General features: G+C 39.2%; 1 protein-coding gene across 2 annotated transcripts; it reads right to left on the reverse strand.

Annotated features, from left to right (window-relative positions):
• Nucleotides 1-45: 45 nt before the first annotated feature.
• LOC145460374 (GRAM domain-containing protein 4-like) lies at nt 46-16,431 on the reverse strand. Of its 2 annotated transcripts, none has more exons than XM_081445153.1 (19): nt 15,759-16,429; nt 14,562-14,697; nt 12,036-12,283; nt 11,461-11,537; nt 10,867-10,955; nt 10,469-10,494; nt 10,300-10,391; nt 9,884-9,975; nt 8,815-8,860; nt 8,159-8,230; nt 7,244-7,287; nt 6,864-6,973; nt 5,972-6,030; nt 4,727-4,825; nt 4,290-4,422; nt 4,006-4,093; nt 3,146-3,227; nt 2,648-2,716; nt 46-2,526 (listed from the first exon to the last, which is right to left on the reverse strand). In XM_081445153.1, the coding sequence occupies exons 1-19, from the start codon at nt 16,210-16,212 to the stop codon at nt 2,431-2,433; spliced, it is 2,112 nt and encodes a 703-aa protein (XP_081301279.1). In that variant the 5' UTR covers nt 16,213-16,429; the 3' UTR covers nt 46-2,430. The 2 variants fall into 2 exon arrangements, with proteins under 2 accessions (XP_081301279.1, XP_081301280.1); XM_081445154.1 differs by having other exon boundaries at nt 2,431-2,526; nt 4,006-4,084; nt 15,759-16,431.
• Nucleotides 16,432-16,448: the final 17 nt, after the last annotated feature.

The following is a 16,448-nucleotide window of genomic DNA, read 5'->3' on the forward strand; positions in this document are numbered from 1 at the left end:
GGAAACTACTAAACAATCACATTCAGCAGGGGGGGGGGGGGGGAGGGGGAGGTAAGGGATTTTCCTTCCACATTAGACATTAACACACTGAGTGCAGTTTTTCGTTTTTCCGAATGTTTCGGGGCAAAAAGTTCACGGCCAAAAATCTCGTACACGAATTAATGATGTGTTTCACGAACAGCAGAGTTTTTGCTTCGAAAAGAAGCCTAATTTTAAACGACAATATATCAAACGGGAAGTTACATGTAATCCTCTCATCCCACATGTTTGTCTTCCTGTCGTGGACTTCGAGGAAATATATATATATCAGTCACGTTTCTCTCAAACCTTTAATTCTCAATTTCTAAGAAACTTCTACACCATATAAAATATCTTTTACATAGCCACATTGTTTTTAAAACTAATATAAATATATTCCCAAAATTTACTAAATATTTAGAAAAAATGTTCAATTCGGCATGTTATGAATAAGGAATTACTTAGTCTCTTCTGTGGTTTTCAAAAAAAGCGCTTTAATAACGTTTAATTTTGGCAGCTTTTGCTCGTTTTTCCCACACCTGGTGTGTGAGTCTGGAACTAGTTGCTAGTTTAGTAGGTAAAGGTTACTTACTCCTGCAACATTTAATGTAACATTCTCTTAAAGTTTTTTGTCGCGAGAAAAATTTTCCCTTGTTATTTTTCATTAGATATAAGACAATAAGCAGCCCTTCTTTTCTTTCAGACTGTTGAGTGCGACTCCGAAGAAAGCGGGAAGAAAACGGGCGAAAAAACTGGTACACGGAAGGATTTTCCTCTCGCGCTGTTTCACTCGCGCAGTCTTTCGCGCGCGGTCTCTCGCGCGCTCAACGGCAGAGAAAAACAGAGCGGTTGCATCGTAGTATAGAAAGATATCAAAACCTTACACAAAATACGTACGACAACTTTTTGATATATACTAGTTATGCAACGCTTTCGAGTGGTATACCGTGAAATATCACACGAGGCAATTGTGTTTTCTCGGTATACAGGCGGACCTCTTGGCGAGTGTACACCACTTATACCAAGAAAATACAAGTGAGAAGTGGGATACTTCATGGTATACCATGAGAGAGCGTAACATAACTATTTTATACCATGCCATAGAAAAGACAGTGGCCAACATAATCAATGCGACATACGCGCGGCGCATGATGGGAAGGTTAGATGTAATACCGTCGAATATACAACAGCTTTCCTTTATTCTGATTGGCTGTATTTTCAATGGCATGGTATAAATACCTCTTACTAACCGAGTTCGAGGTTCGTACTGTAAGTTATGGACCGAGTTTTTTCCCCTTCCATTTATGGCCCAAGCGCGAAGCGCACGGGTCATAAATCGAAGGGGAAAAAACGAGGATCCGTAACTTACTGTACGGACCGAGAAGACGAGGTTAGTAAGATATTTATTATATCTCTATTGTGTGTCTGACGGGTTCGGAAACGATTTCTATTCACGCGGACTCGGAAAGGCTTCAAATTTCTGACGCACCTCGAAAGCAAAACGAGTCAGTTTGAAACTGTTTTCAAGTCGTTAGCACGCTTTATTAAATAATTCAGAGTATAAGGAAGTTTTAAACTTTCATTTGCTATAAAAGTTAAGAACACCCATCGATAAATCACGAAACAGTTTGGCAACAAAACCAACTTTAAATTTTAGCGGGCCGTACAGGAGAGTACGACCCGCCAAATTGACCAATCACAGCCCGCGTACTAACTGAGAGACAATAAATCTTTATAGCGTTGCTTTTTCTCTCTCTAAGAAAGTTAAAAAAAACCCTGAATGTCAATACCATTTATATAATCCTTCATATATTCACTTGCACATTACATTTATATGATTAAGCCTGCAAAAGTCGGCTAACCTCAGTGTTGGTATTTTTTTCACTACAACAAAGCAAATGTTACCCATCGATTTGCGGAGATCTGCATTTATATCGTTCCCTTTATTTCATTTTTTTTCTTTTAATTCTCCGTCACCGTTTGTGAAAGAAGCCCTGATTATACAACATCCAGTTTTTCTTTCAACCGCGAGACAAGTAGTTCAGTACCTAAATTAATCTAGAGGGGTTTCTAATCAATTATTTAAATACCTTACAAGTTATATGCACCTCAGATCATTATTAAAATCTCAATATATAACTCACCACTAGCTAGCTAAATATTTTCCTTTTTACATTAAGTTTTAACCGTTTTTTGGTTGCAACAAGGACGGGAGGTATATAGCCTGTGTAGCTTGGCGGTTGTTTCTCTCCCAGGCTCCTGGCGGCTTCGCCGCTCGTTTTCGCGGCTTCACCGCTTTCTTCGCGCTCAAACTGCTTAAACCGCCAAGCTACGCAGGCTAGGAGGTATATGAAGGCGTAGGTATGTGACATATTAAAAGTTAATTTATAGTTACTTCATTTGAGCATCATTTCACATTAAAGCCCATGGTATATTTGCTGCTCTTCCTGTCACTTTGATGCTCTCAAATACATCATCCCTGCCAATGATTCCTCCAAAAATATACGGCTAGGAAATAGTACAACTCAAATCAGTGAACAACAACCGTGGGACGAAAATATGCTGCGAACTTATCTATTGCCGCGAGAATTGAACAAAAAAAGGAAAATCCAATTTCTTGTCTTAGTACCTTTTCGACTCCTCTGACATGAATTTCTAATGCCATCCCTGTTCCTGGTATTATTCCAATAGGCTTCGCCTGAAAACAAAAGAAAAACTTATCAAACTTTAGTTAACACAACAATAAAGTGTAACACAGATATGAAGGCGTATGAGTAAAACAGCAGAGTATTCGTTTGTTATTAGTGTATTGAAAGTTATGTGCATTGGTAGGTTGGTTGGCATATTCGTACGTTCGTCATTCATATGTTCGTACGTTCGTACGTTCGTCTGTGCGTGCGTCCGTCCGTGCGAAAGTCTGTTTGCGCGTGCGATCGTTCGTCCGTCCGTCCATTCGTTCCTTCTTTCGTTCGTCTGTTCGTACGTTGGAACCTTCATTCCTCCACAGGTTCTTTCGCACATTCGTTCGCGCCTTCGCACGTCCGTCCATGCCTACTTTCGATTCTCTCATTGTCGTATAGACACATGATATTATCATAATGTAGGTAACTAAGAAGATTTTGATCACCTTACTGATGCTGATAATCGTATCAAGTTTTACAACGATACTCTTTCCACTTGAAGATCTTGTCTTCTCAAAGCACAAATAGCTAAGGAAGAAGACAAAAGATGTCAAATAAATAAAGGGAAAAAAAGATTTTTAAGCTTTCTAACTGAATACAACATGGATTCCCTAGCCGGGAGTTAAAATATTTTACGCATTTCCTGTGTCTCATATCAAGACGCATTCCCAAATGTGTTCACGTTCTTCATTATCTCAACCTGCTTACTTGAATTTGTTACATAAAAGGGAAAGAGATATTAGAGTTCATCACTCACGATCATGTGACGATCCCACGAAATTCACACATTTAACCCCTGCGAGTAATAACTACAAATTCAGTTTTTATACAAGAACTATACCCGAGTAGAACTCACTTCCTGCTGGAGTGATAGACGAACCGAGTGTTGAGGCGTTTAGGACCAGTCTCGTTTCTTTTTTTATCTCAATAGTGATTTAGTTACATTTATTTCCTATCTATTTATTTCTCTTTTACATCTGCGGTGATGGGTAAATCCTTTGCAGATTACAGATATAGTTAGATGTACAAGGTGGAGGAAAGTATGCCTGACAAGCCCGCAGAGTATCTGCGTAGAAGGCTGCCCTATCTCTAGGCTCCAACGCAGATGCTCTTTGGCCTCGTCACGGGGAGAAAGTTGTGTGACGAGCCGGCAGAGTATCTGCGTAAAAGGCTGCCCTATCTCTAGCCTCCAACGCAGATGCTCTTTGGGCTCGCCAAGGGGAGAAAGATTGCGTGACGAGTTCAAAGAACGTCTGCTTAGAAGGCCACCCTAACTCCGACCGAACCGTAAAGAAAAACCGGTTACCTCTGGGTCAAAAACAGTCGTCCGTGTTTGACGTTGGAGAGCGGTTTCTCTTTATCCATTAAAGCACATCTTTTGCCGTCTTCCCATCCTGAAAAGAAAAGAAAGGACAATATTATATTGTATTTACAACAACCTATCAGAGACGCTACACGGATCTTTGAATAACTACGTCATCAGAATGGACGAGTATCACGTGACCTTAAGTCTCTCTAAACACTATTCTCGACCTCTGCTGCCCTGGGAACAAGAATTTCTTAACGAGGATACCATGCACATATATTCACCTGGTAAAATGGTTTCACTTGATGGTAATTTGAATTTATCGGCCACGTGGTTTGAGGTACTGTTTCCGTGCTGCTCTGATGAACTGGAACTTGGTGAAGATAAAGAACTCGCTGAGGAGGCGCGTACAAGCATCTGAAAAGTGTTGATCATGTATTACACGATTTGTAACTGGTAGTTCACATGTAAAAATTACGGTAATTCTTGACGAACCTAGCCTGCATAAATTACAATATTTAGAGAGGAAGCCACATCAGCATGTAGAGTAAGCGTTCCCGCGCGCAAATTGGCACGAGAGCTTCGTCGATTTTCTTTTGCTCTCGCTCCAATTTGCGCGTGGCCAGAAGGCAGAAAAAACTCTTAGTACGGAACGCTTATTACGAAGGCTATGGCGAACCAAAATATAGTGACGGCTTTAATTTTTGATTATCTTTAGTACCTCTTGATTGGTCTCCGCTGCCGTTTGTCTGGCTGACAGTTCTGCATCTGTGGGGAGTTCTTTCCATAATTTCGCGGTACCGTCGTATCTCATCTTGACCTATTTTAAAATGAGTAAGAAAAGAGTAGTGGACTTAATAAACTTGGAATAACAAGGGCATTCAATTGCAAGTGAGCCATGCATACATGTACAACTTGAGGGTGAACTTACTGTCTAGTCAGTGGAAAATGAAACAACTGTGCCAATGGCACGGTAAACCTCGTTCCCAGGGACTCTCTTCTTCCCAACCCCTTGGAGAGAGCCGGGAAGAAGAGAGACCTTGGGAACAAGGTTGTGGCAAGGTTCCAGAGTGGTAGGGTAGGGATATATAAACAATAGCCTCCATTTGACGCGAAAGTATGCTCGGATGTTTGTCCGCGGACATTATCTGTTCCGAGAAGCGAACAGTTTTCCGAGAGCGTAGCTCAGGGAAAACTGTGAGCTTTGAGGAACAGATAATGTCCAAGTACAAATATCCAAGCATATTTCCGCGCCACATGGAGGCTATTGTGTTTATTGTCCTTCAAATACTTTTTGCAACATGCTCGGTTTTGAAAATTGGGGAACATCACTCGGACATTTCCCAGGTTAGACTACGAGTAGTCCTTCTTTCGCTTAGTCCGTCGCGCGTGACGCGAAAGAAAAGCGACCGCGAAATCCTGGGGGCGAGAAGCTCCTCGCATCCAGGATTTCGCGCGGCTATTTTTTCCTCGAACTTTTCTTTCGCGTCACGCACGACGGACTAAGCGAAAGAGGGACTACTCGTAGTCTGTTCCCAGGTTTAGGTAAAGTCTGCATGCGAGCCAAGTGGCCCATCAGGCCGGAGCTTATCCCGGTTTCTGTAGCATGAAGCGACTAGGAGTATTTTTACTCCCCCCTGGATGGGATGCTAGTCCATCGCAGGATTACCCCCAGCATTAAGTTCGCCGGTACCCATTTATACACCTGGGTGGAGAGAGGCACTGTGAGAGTAAAGTGTCTTGCCCAAGAACACAACATAATGTCCCCGGCCAGGGCTCGAACCCGGACCGCTCGATCCGGAGACGAGCGCACTAACCATGAGGCCACCGCGCCTCCCACAGGTTTACACGGAAATATTCAGTCATGTGACGCGTTCAAACCAATCGCGCGCTGGCGAAAATATTTGATGGATTATAATAAATGTTATCATACCTGTCAATGTGTGATTGGAAAAAGAAATGTTACCTTTGGAAAGCGATGATAGATTGGATTGACAATAAACAACTTAATTCCCAGAAACAGGCCTGTTGAGATAAAGAAATTAATAATATTATAAAATGACTGCAAACTATAACTCTCTCTAGTCTGTCCACAAACCCTGTAATTTGTCTTGAGTTCGTTGAGATCGCAAGCTTTGGAAAATATTATAAACCTGGCGCGTGCGATATGAACGAGTCAAAATGCAAGGGAGTTGGGCTTGGGAAAAGACAGAAAAGAAAATCGCAGAAAAAAACCTGCGTCTATGGACAGCCTGTAAAGAAACAGTCTTGAGGTTGCAACATATCCTAAACAAGCTGGGTGACCAAGACATCAATATCCTAACAGAAGAAATTCTCTGATGAGGATGGAGATTGCTGGATCAGCTACTACATGTAGCATCACCCGGACAGTCCTCCGGTGGAATCCACAGGGTCAACAAATACCTAGCGATGGGATCTTCAAAAGGATATCAAGATGATCGGGTATACTTGGACACACCTAGACAGGCTGGCTCAGGACAATGGAAGCTGGATAGGGAATCCTCCAATACCCAGTTGTGACAGTTGTTCTAAGGATAGATAGGTACCGTAAATCACTATCCAGTTGATAAGTGTTGGCAAAACAAACTACACTAACCAGTGGATAGTAATTTATACGGCGGATAGCCTTATCCAACCTTAAAACAACTGGAGCCTGTAGGAGAGTGGGCATTAAGGGAGAAGAGAAGATAAAATCATCCTAGAGAATCCTAGTAGTTAAGTCTTCGACAGAGAGATTTGCTGGTACAAAAAAAAATTCAACTACTTCTTGCGGATCATAGCACACAGAGCATCAGTTAACTACTACATGTACGTGCAATTGTGTAACAGCAGGTTACCTATCAGCATGAATAGTGTTGGTCCTCTGAACCCTAAAGATGCTAACAGAGCAAAGCAAAGAGCTGAGAAGAGTTTCCTTGTAGCTTCAGGATGCTGCCAAGTTAACAAGCTGGAATAAAACACATATCACAGGCAAAAGTTTTTCATCAGACTCTTTTAGCTTTTCATACAATCTGCAATATTTTTGCCTCAGTTTCAACATGATCAATGTTATTCACTTTTGAATGGACACTTCGCCTCATTTTAAAACACTGTAGTATTTGACAGCTAAGAAAAGGTCAATTAGAAATTAATAAAAACAGGAGCTTACCGGACTTCAAGTCATCAAACTGACCAAATAACTGAATTCATACATGATAAGAAAACTACTTAGTAATACCTCTTTACTTTTTCCAGGGAGTCTGCCATTTTTCCAAGTGTATTCTGGGTGAGAAAATGAAATCAATGCAATTCTTCTAAAGAAGCTTAGTTCCAATAGTTTGCCTGCTTGTGAAAACCAGTTGTCCTCCTGCTTAAAACATTAATGAAACCTCTGTCCACTGGTATTAGCCTGCATTTGACAAAACTGACAGGGCTTGACACTAACACTTACCCACTTACCATTGGAAAGCAAATTTACTTCTTGGAAAGTCAAAAAATCAAAATTGAACCAAAATACTTACCGATGTGGGAAGTAAATTTTGGGCCACGCTGGAAAGTAACTTATATGCTAAAAGGCTTAAGTAAAAAACTTATGTATAAAAAATAATCAAATGATAAAAATAATCATCCAAAATGACCTTCTGTCTTCAAAAGGACGAATTTACACCATTCTCACATTTACTGATCCGCCATATTAGAGTATTGATCACGAGAGCTGCCAAGTACGTCTGGGTAGGATAAATATAATACTGCACTCCATTTTGGAAAGTAAAGTTTTGAGATAGAAAATAAAATTTGAAATCTACTTTCCAAAGTGGAAAGTGGTGCAAAAAGTTATTGTCAACCCCTAAACAAGTTGCCAGTTGCTGAAACCCAGTAACAGGACCATAAAGAAGCATTCTACAACTTTAGAACCCTTGATTGCTCTAAAGGAGCTATGAACATCAGTATCAAATATCTCATTACAATATAAAATTATAAAATAATTATTAAATGCCTTACTGTCGTGAAGCAGAAAGGTGAGAAGAAAGAGATCATGTCTCAGGAATGTTATTGCTGGTTGTATCACTGAATTCTCTGAACATAAATAATTGAAGGAAATGTACATATCATTAAGGAGAGTGTCGGGAGAATTCAGTTTTTGCAGACTCACCTGTACTTTCCTTGCCACTTGTAAAACCAACTGGAACTTATCTGACCAACTATGATCCTCGGTAGTATTTGTCTGTTAAGGAAATAAAAGTTGGGCACCAAGAAAGTAATTTGGTACTAGCAAAATCGAGAGGATAGAAAAAAATATTTGATGTGATCTTCAGTTAATTCCTCTTGAATTACCTTATATTGTTTAGACAGTTGTACTAACTGACTGACTGACGGACAGACTGACTGATGGACTTACTGACTGACTGACGGATAGAGGGATGGAAGGACAGACAGACAGATGGACTGACTGACTGACTGACTGACAGATGTCACAACACATCACAACAGGGTGGCCTAACGTGCGCAACATGTTGCGCCAACAATGTTGCAATTTGTTGCATTGAAATGTTGTGATCGTTTGGCCAGGGATTGCAAATGCTGGGCCAACAATTTTGCGATATGTTGCATTAAAATGTTGCATTTGTTTGGCCAGGGCTTCAAGGCTTGCATAAATATCTTGCCTAGTGTAAATCCCTAATTGCACATACATTCACAGAATTAGCTATGAAAATACAGGTTTTAACATTATTTTCAGTTCTCACTATTAACTTTGTATTTACACTTATATTAAATATATAATTTGTGACACTTGTTGAAAACGTGTACCTCTTCTTTTGTTTTTTCTATAAATCCCAGCTGCTTTGCTATGCCTCTGAAGAAGAAAGCAAAACAAGGAAAATGAGAAAAAAACGTCTTAGTTGAATAATTTCAATGAGGAAGCTAACTCAATCAAGCAGTTCTATTAAATTGTTCTTAAAGTCCATCCATTGACTAAATGAATGGACACTAACCTATATAACTACCTAACTATCTATCACCACCCCCCCCCTCCCCCCCCCCCCCCCCCACTGGCTGCTAATGCAAATCACTTTTTGTCATCACTGATTCCTTCACTCCTTATGGAGAATGTAAGACCATTTAACTTCCTCCTCCAAGACAAACTGTCTATGGCTGACAGATCAGCTAAGACACTGCAGGCTTTTACAAACTATATTCGCAAAAGGGATATAACTCGCTTAATGGACACCGGCTGTAAGGGCTGCGTCCTATGCTGCACATAATGCCCTTCAAGTCATTTATTTTTAAATTTGTATTAATATTAGTATTAGTATAGTTTTTTTTAGCAGTGTCCCCTAGTTAGTATGGTGTATTATTTCCAGGCTATAAAGTTTTTGACACTTTAATAAAGTTCTCACTCACTCACTCAAGCACTCAACCTGTCTCTGGGTGCAATACCTCTGCCTCCCTACATACCAAAAGATCTAATATCTATGGTACAGGTCTCTCTTTATTTAAATAAAATATGCTTCTCCCTCAAGTCTCCCTAGGTCATCTCCTTCTGCACTTGCCTTCAGGTGCCCATGATAGTGCAATCTTAGGATTTTTGTCCAGCGATTATTCTATCCACCTACCCATTAATCCATCCACCCATGCACATGGCATGGTCATACAAATTAAGTACCTAACAGACCATGTTTGATATATTTATTATTAAAATGTTCTAACATGGCTCCGAGGCTTTCAGGACAAAAATTTGCAACTTCTTTTAAGTTTCTCTTGTCCCTCAATTCCCAAAAGGGACTTGGATACAAAGAAAACACCACCAAATATACAAGTTTGTCCTGAAAGCCTCAGAGTCATGTTAGAATATTGATATGGCAAACATGACACTTACTTTGCATGAAGATAATTCATAAACAGCTTCCAAATCATGACGATAAGAATCAAAAATAATAGATAGCCATGCCAAGCACAGTACATGTACACCTACAAAATAGACAAAAATGTTTACTTACATTAATCACTGTTAAAGAAACTACCTCATGCTATCTGTGAGCAATTGGGCATGCACAAAATACCTTCAAATCAAGAAATAACCTGAAATTATACATTTATGAAAGACAACCCAAAAAAATCATATTAAAGCATAAAGGAACAAGATTGAGACAGATTAAAATTGAAAAACTTGAAAACTTCGGCAGAATTTGTCAAGATGTACCTTCCATAACAAAGCTCCTTAAGAGAAGAGCAAGTATTCAAGTACTGTACTGAAAATGTTCCTCATAGCAATAAACATTGTAAATGACTAACCAAAAATATCAAGAAAGATGCTGTTGGATTGTACCAGGTGAAAACCCTTCGAACAGACTTGATAAAACCAGTTATTGGCTTAATGCCTGCACCTACAGAGAAAGAGAAGAAGTTGTTACGTAGTAGTCTTTAAATAGGATGTAAATAATGCTTTTAAGGGGCCACTTACTGAATCGGTTGATGTTTTCCTTCAACCTGCAAAAAAGGAAATGTAAGCTACATGTATCAGAGGGATCAGCTAATGGATAAGCTATCAACATTATTTTGATGGAAATTGTTTTAAAATAATTTTTTAAACAAAACGTTCCCAAGGATTAGGGTCAAAAGTTACAATTATAATAATTATTATTTAGTTAGTCAAAATAATGTTAACAGTTAAACTGTTAGTAGTTATATTGCAAATAAGGGCCAGATTATTCACTAAATTTTACCTCTAAGATTTATTCCTATTAATTATTTTAATTCTTGGACAATACTTTGTTGTTTATTAGTTAGCACTAAAAATAAATGTGAGTTTGATGGAAATATCCTCGGGTTGATATTTACAGTTTATTTATACTAACTTACGTTTTCACAGCCAAAGGTTCTCCTTCTCCATCCTCCTCCTCAGTAGCTTCAGGCTCATCATTAACAAAGTCCCACAGTCTGTCCACAAGCTTAAAAAAAATTTAAAAAAGTTAAGTTTGTAAGTGAAGTGTAATATTTATCACAGGAAAAAGAGGTGGAGATGAGAGAAAAACACAGATAGAGGGAAGAAGGGAAACAAGGAACATCATGTGTGGAAGAAATCAAGGAAGGAAGCTAGGTTATGAGAGACGAAGGTGGAATAAAGGGAGGGAGAGAGGAAGCATTGAAGAAGGATGTTATAAATGGAAGTACAGAGTAGGGAACAGGGGGAGAAATTAGGTTAAGTTGGTAAAGAAGGAAGGAAGAATGGACAAATGGACTGATGGACTGATAGTCTGATGCCTGACCAAAATACAAACAGCCTGACAGACCGACAGATGGAAGGAAGGAAGGAAGGAATGAAGGGAAGGAATTGAAAGGAAGGGAAGGAGGGAGGGAAAGAAGGATAATGAAAGTAAATGAAAAAATTGGCCGGAAGGGAGAGCAGGAGGAAATTAAAGAAGGATAAACTTGACGGAAGTATTTTCCACAAACCATATCTACTGCTTGCACTTTCCACATTTCCAGCTTTGTTTTGACTCTCTGTACTCTGTTACTTTCTTCTTCACCACCTTTAAAACGTTATTTAATTACATATTATTACAAAGTTATTTATTACATATTTAAGATTCTGTAATTTTCCATAAACCGTAAGCAAGTGTGAAATCACCTAAATTGAGCCACAAGTAGTGGGAACTACATACACTTCAAACATATTCCTTCATAGATGACCAGAAGACCTGGGTCTGTAGGTAGTCCAGTTCTGGTTCTCTCTCTCTCTCTCTGTCTCTCTAGCCCAATAGCATAACATTGCATGACAAAGAGAGGGCCAGAACTCAGGACTACAGGAGACAGGGAAATTTGGTATTAATATATCTAGGGTACTCAGGAATGAGGGAGGTTGGTAGGTATTCTGCTCGTTAATGTAAGATCACTTTGATTACCTTTCATTAACATTTATGGCATTACATGATTGATCAAATTTTGATTCTGCATCACTTTCAGAGCTCAAGCACGCATTGTCTACTGTAATCTATTGTTCCAATGTGCAGTTCTGAATTGTTATTTACCAGATCTAGAAGGTGCCTGTTCTTCTGTTTGTCCAGAATGAGACCCATCCAGGACGTCAGTAGAGCTTTCCTCGTGTTCTGGAGTGTAAGCTCCCGGTCCATTGTAATTACCATTTGTGTCATGTGATGAAGCTGGTGATGAATGTAACTCTTCCTGATCTCTTCCAAGATCTACCCAGTCATCCCTCCCTCTATCTGAACTGTCTGCTACCATACCATGTCTAGGGTCCATTCTACTTGCATTTTTTCTTAAAAATTGATGTTAGATATAACAGAATGCATATAAAGCCGAGACAGGTGAAGAGGCATTACTATAAACTAACATTATTTCCAAGTTTATTATTTATCTCCTCAAGGAACCTTGAGGATCTGGATCATGTAGAGTACATACTAAAGGCATCTGCAGTCAAGTGTTGATCAATACCGTGGATCAACATCTCAATCAAGATCAAGACCATCAATACTTGTCAACACTCAATCAACATCTTGGTCGACAGTCAATCAGACACGCCATCAAGTGCTGATCAATACAAATGGGTTGGTCGACACTCTGCCAACTATCGACTGACCAGTTGTCAATCGAGTATTGATTGATATCAATCGAGATGTTGATTGAGTGTTGATCTAGTGCCAACCAAAGAAGAGCCAATCAAGAGCCAATCAAGTATCTATCAAGATGTTGACCAAGTATCAATCTAGATGTTGACCGAGTATCAATTTAGATGTCGATCGAGTGTCAGGTGAGAAGTCAATGGATTGTCAATCAAGGATCGATTGAAGGCATCAATCCAGACTCAACCACGGATGCCTTTAGTACATATGATCTGAGGGTCCTTGAAAGATTTTCACCAGGGTTTACAATCCACCAGTAGCTTTGTTCTGGCATTCTCACAGCAAATTAGCTCATGTCATTTAGCAAGACTTCTCTTGATTTGCTGCAATGTTTATGTTTTTAGTGAATCTTTATAGGCTTCAACATAGTACATGTACATGTAGACATTATGTTTTAAGGTTATTTTCAAGTATCATTTGCAGGGCTCGACACTAACTTTTCAACTTACTAGCCTAGTGGCTAGTGATAACTTAGACGTTACTAGCCAAAACCTTCTTTTACTAGCCAAGCATTGTGGTTGGCTACCTTATTACATGAAATGTTTGCAACACATTTATTTCGCAATTTGGGGGTGCGCATATTTCACAACACTTAAATTCAGTGATTTTGCAAAAAAAATTGTATTTTGAATCACTTTAACTTCGCATTTTTGAGTACAATGAAACCCCGCCTTACGACCACCCCATTAATACGACCACCTCGTTATTGCAGCCACTTTATTCTGGCCCAAAAAAAACGTTCAGTCAGTAATTTTCCTATTTAAAGAACCCCTTTAATATGACCACCCCATTAATATGACCAATTTTCCATGGCCTGAAGGTGGTCATATTAACGGGGTTCCACTGTAATACAAAATTTATTTCCTTGGCATTGTTACTTAAACATGTCTTTGAATTTAGTAAACTGACTCTATCGTACAATAACTTCAAAAATAACAAAAACACAGTGGCGGTATTATATGTCAACAGTGACATAATATGTTATGTTCCCGATACTTACTTATTCGATACTTACTTATTCCCGAAAAGACTTTCAGGACTCTGTTTTTTTCCGAGACTTCTTGGAAAAATATCAAGACCCCCAGGATGTCACTGTAAAAACTGTCGAGACTTCTTTACAGACAGGCACCGTAGAAATGTTTCAAAACCAAAACAACTATCTGAACAATACTATAAAATGTTGTTGGCAAAATTCAAATGCTAAAAATGGCTGGTTTAAATGTTGAAGGACATAAACCTTTCTCATCAAATTATTTCTGTAGTGGTAAGTTTGTAAGTATGCATACAACAACAAATCACCCATGTATTGTTACACTAAATGAAATGTTATCCCTTTACAGTTCTGCATTATTTTGCACATGAAAAAAATTTCATAACAAAAAAGAGCATTGATGTGTGCTTTCAGAAAATGCTGTCTTGTTTGTCAAATGTTTCCTTCAACAAAAGTAACATTTTCAGTTCCCTGTTTACGTACCACCCAGTGAAAAGTAAACAAATTTAAATTTGTATACATGTATGTGCTGAACAGCACATGCCCGGTACCATGATATGTCCACAGTGAAATTCTCACCTACATGTAGTTTCTGAGAAAAGTGTAAATTTTGTGTTTGTCTTCCTTGAAGGAGACAGAAACTAGTTCAGCCAATTTCATTTTGTTGACTAGCCAAAGTGGCTTGTGGAAATCAACAACCTACTAGCCAAAACTAAATTTCTACTAGTCTGTGGCTAGTTGGCTACTGTTAGTGTCAAGCCCTGATCCGAAAATGTCCAGTTTTCAATTGTTTATCAATTACTTAATACTGACATTGAACATTTAAGTGTGGTAAGTTGGATGATCATCCTTTTCTGGACTTAATATATAACAAGTTAATGATTTATTAATAACAATTATTGTTAATAGTTAAACTGATATACCTTTGAAGCTTTGAGCTTGACGACTTCTGCTTATGTTTTAGCTTTTCTTTTAGTTCATGATTTCTTGCCTTTTCCTCATGGAGTTCTTTTTGAAGTTTATCGACATCAACGGCCTTCAGCTTTTCCAGCTTCACACCTAAAAATGTGCAAATATCAGCCCTAGAGATTGGTGTACACTGATGATTTGTGTCTGTTGGTCTTGCACCCAATATCAGCGATATCCTTGTTTGTTACATGGCTTCTGTTTACAGCAGATATCAGCCATGCTCTGATTGGCTAATTCTAGGACATTATTCTCACGTAATGCCCATCGGCCTTTACAGGCATGCAAAAACAAGGCAAGAGGCCATATAATAAACAATTTAATAACCTCAAACATTTGGTCTTTACAAGAAAATCTCAAACCTCGGCCTCGCCATAATGACCTTGCTATCACTCAGTTTAAGATTTTCCTGTAAAGACCTCACACTAGGTTAATAAGTAATATTTAATCACTTTTGACCTTTGGTCTTTTTCAAGCTTGACTTCACTGAAAATGTTTAAGGTCTGCACACATGAGGGGACTAGTCGCAACAAGTCACGGGGACAAGTCCCAGCATGTGAACTAACCATTTTGCCACAAAATCTAGTCGTAGGGACTAAAATTTGGTCCCTGCGACTAGTCCCACAAATTCAAACTGGTTTGAATTTTTGGGACAGGTCCCTCTGACTTGGTCCTCAAAATGCTTTGTGTGAACTGTTCATGGGACAGGACCCTGCAACCAATCCCTTTATGTAAAGTCTCCAGGGGACTAGTCGCAGAGACTAATCCCCTTGTGTGTGCAGACCTTTAAATGCCAGTAAATTGGTTTTTATCAGAAATACTTTCCAAGCTAATAAAAAAAAAAATTGGAATAAAAATACAAATAAATTAACCATTCAAGTAGAACTAGGCAAAATTTGGGAGCAACTGCATAATACCCTGCCACTGTTGTTCTCAATCCATTTGCATTGCGCACATATTTTTAAAGAACGAGAAATGAACATGAATGAATTTAACTCAAGTGGCAGGGTTTTCTGCATTTAACATTTTTCCAAAACATGGAACAACTTGGGCAAACAGAGTGCGTCTACCCAGAAATTCCAAATAAAACCCTCCCACCTCCCCGTAACGCCTTCCTCACAGCCCCTCCTGGGACCCGTATGGTTAAAACTTACTCATTTCTTGGTTGTCTATCATTATGTTAACAAGTTGTTCTTGAAGCTGAGCAAGCTGCATTTCATAAATCTGTCTTTCAGAGCTCGAAAAACTGCCTCTCTTCGCTTTAATCTTCTGATCATGATCTGGCTTCGCGCCATTCTCCGGCGACAAAGACTTTGACATGCTTTCTTCTCCATTGACACTTTCTTTATCAGAGCTGCTACTTTGGGCGGATTCCAGAAATTCGTGATTAAAATCTACGGTTAATTCCCCGTCGACTGTACTGTAACCAACGCTTTCTTCGCTCAATGCGTTTGAATTTTCATGATCATTCTTGTTAGCATCCCCAGCGTGGCCTTCCCCATCGCGGTGAAAGAAAAAGTGTGATTTTCCGTGCGCACTTTTCCCATGTTTTTCGTCTTTAGCAGAAGAATCAGCAGGTTGTTTTCCACGAAAAGCAGAACGAAGCATGTTGGATGGCAGCTACTCAATTAGTTCCCTACACTTTCAAGTTTACGTCATGCCTATTTATCCAATTTGTTTTGTTCCAGGTGAAGTCCTTCCACTCCACGGAGAGTAATCGAGAGTCCCGGCCAGGGTGAAGCGAGTCGTCGATGCATTTATATTTCGTCTTAGTTATAATTTTCCTTCGTTATCTCCTCTGTGTATCAAGAATAAAATCTCTAAAATTCATTTCTCTGTGTGTG

The sequence above is a fragment of the Orbicella franksi genome, chromosome 11, assembly GCF_964199315.1.
Source record: "Orbicella franksi chromosome 11, jaOrbFran1.1, whole genome shotgun sequence".
Classification (NCBI taxonomy): Eukaryota; Metazoa; Cnidaria; class Anthozoa; order Scleractinia; family Merulinidae; genus Orbicella; species Orbicella franksi.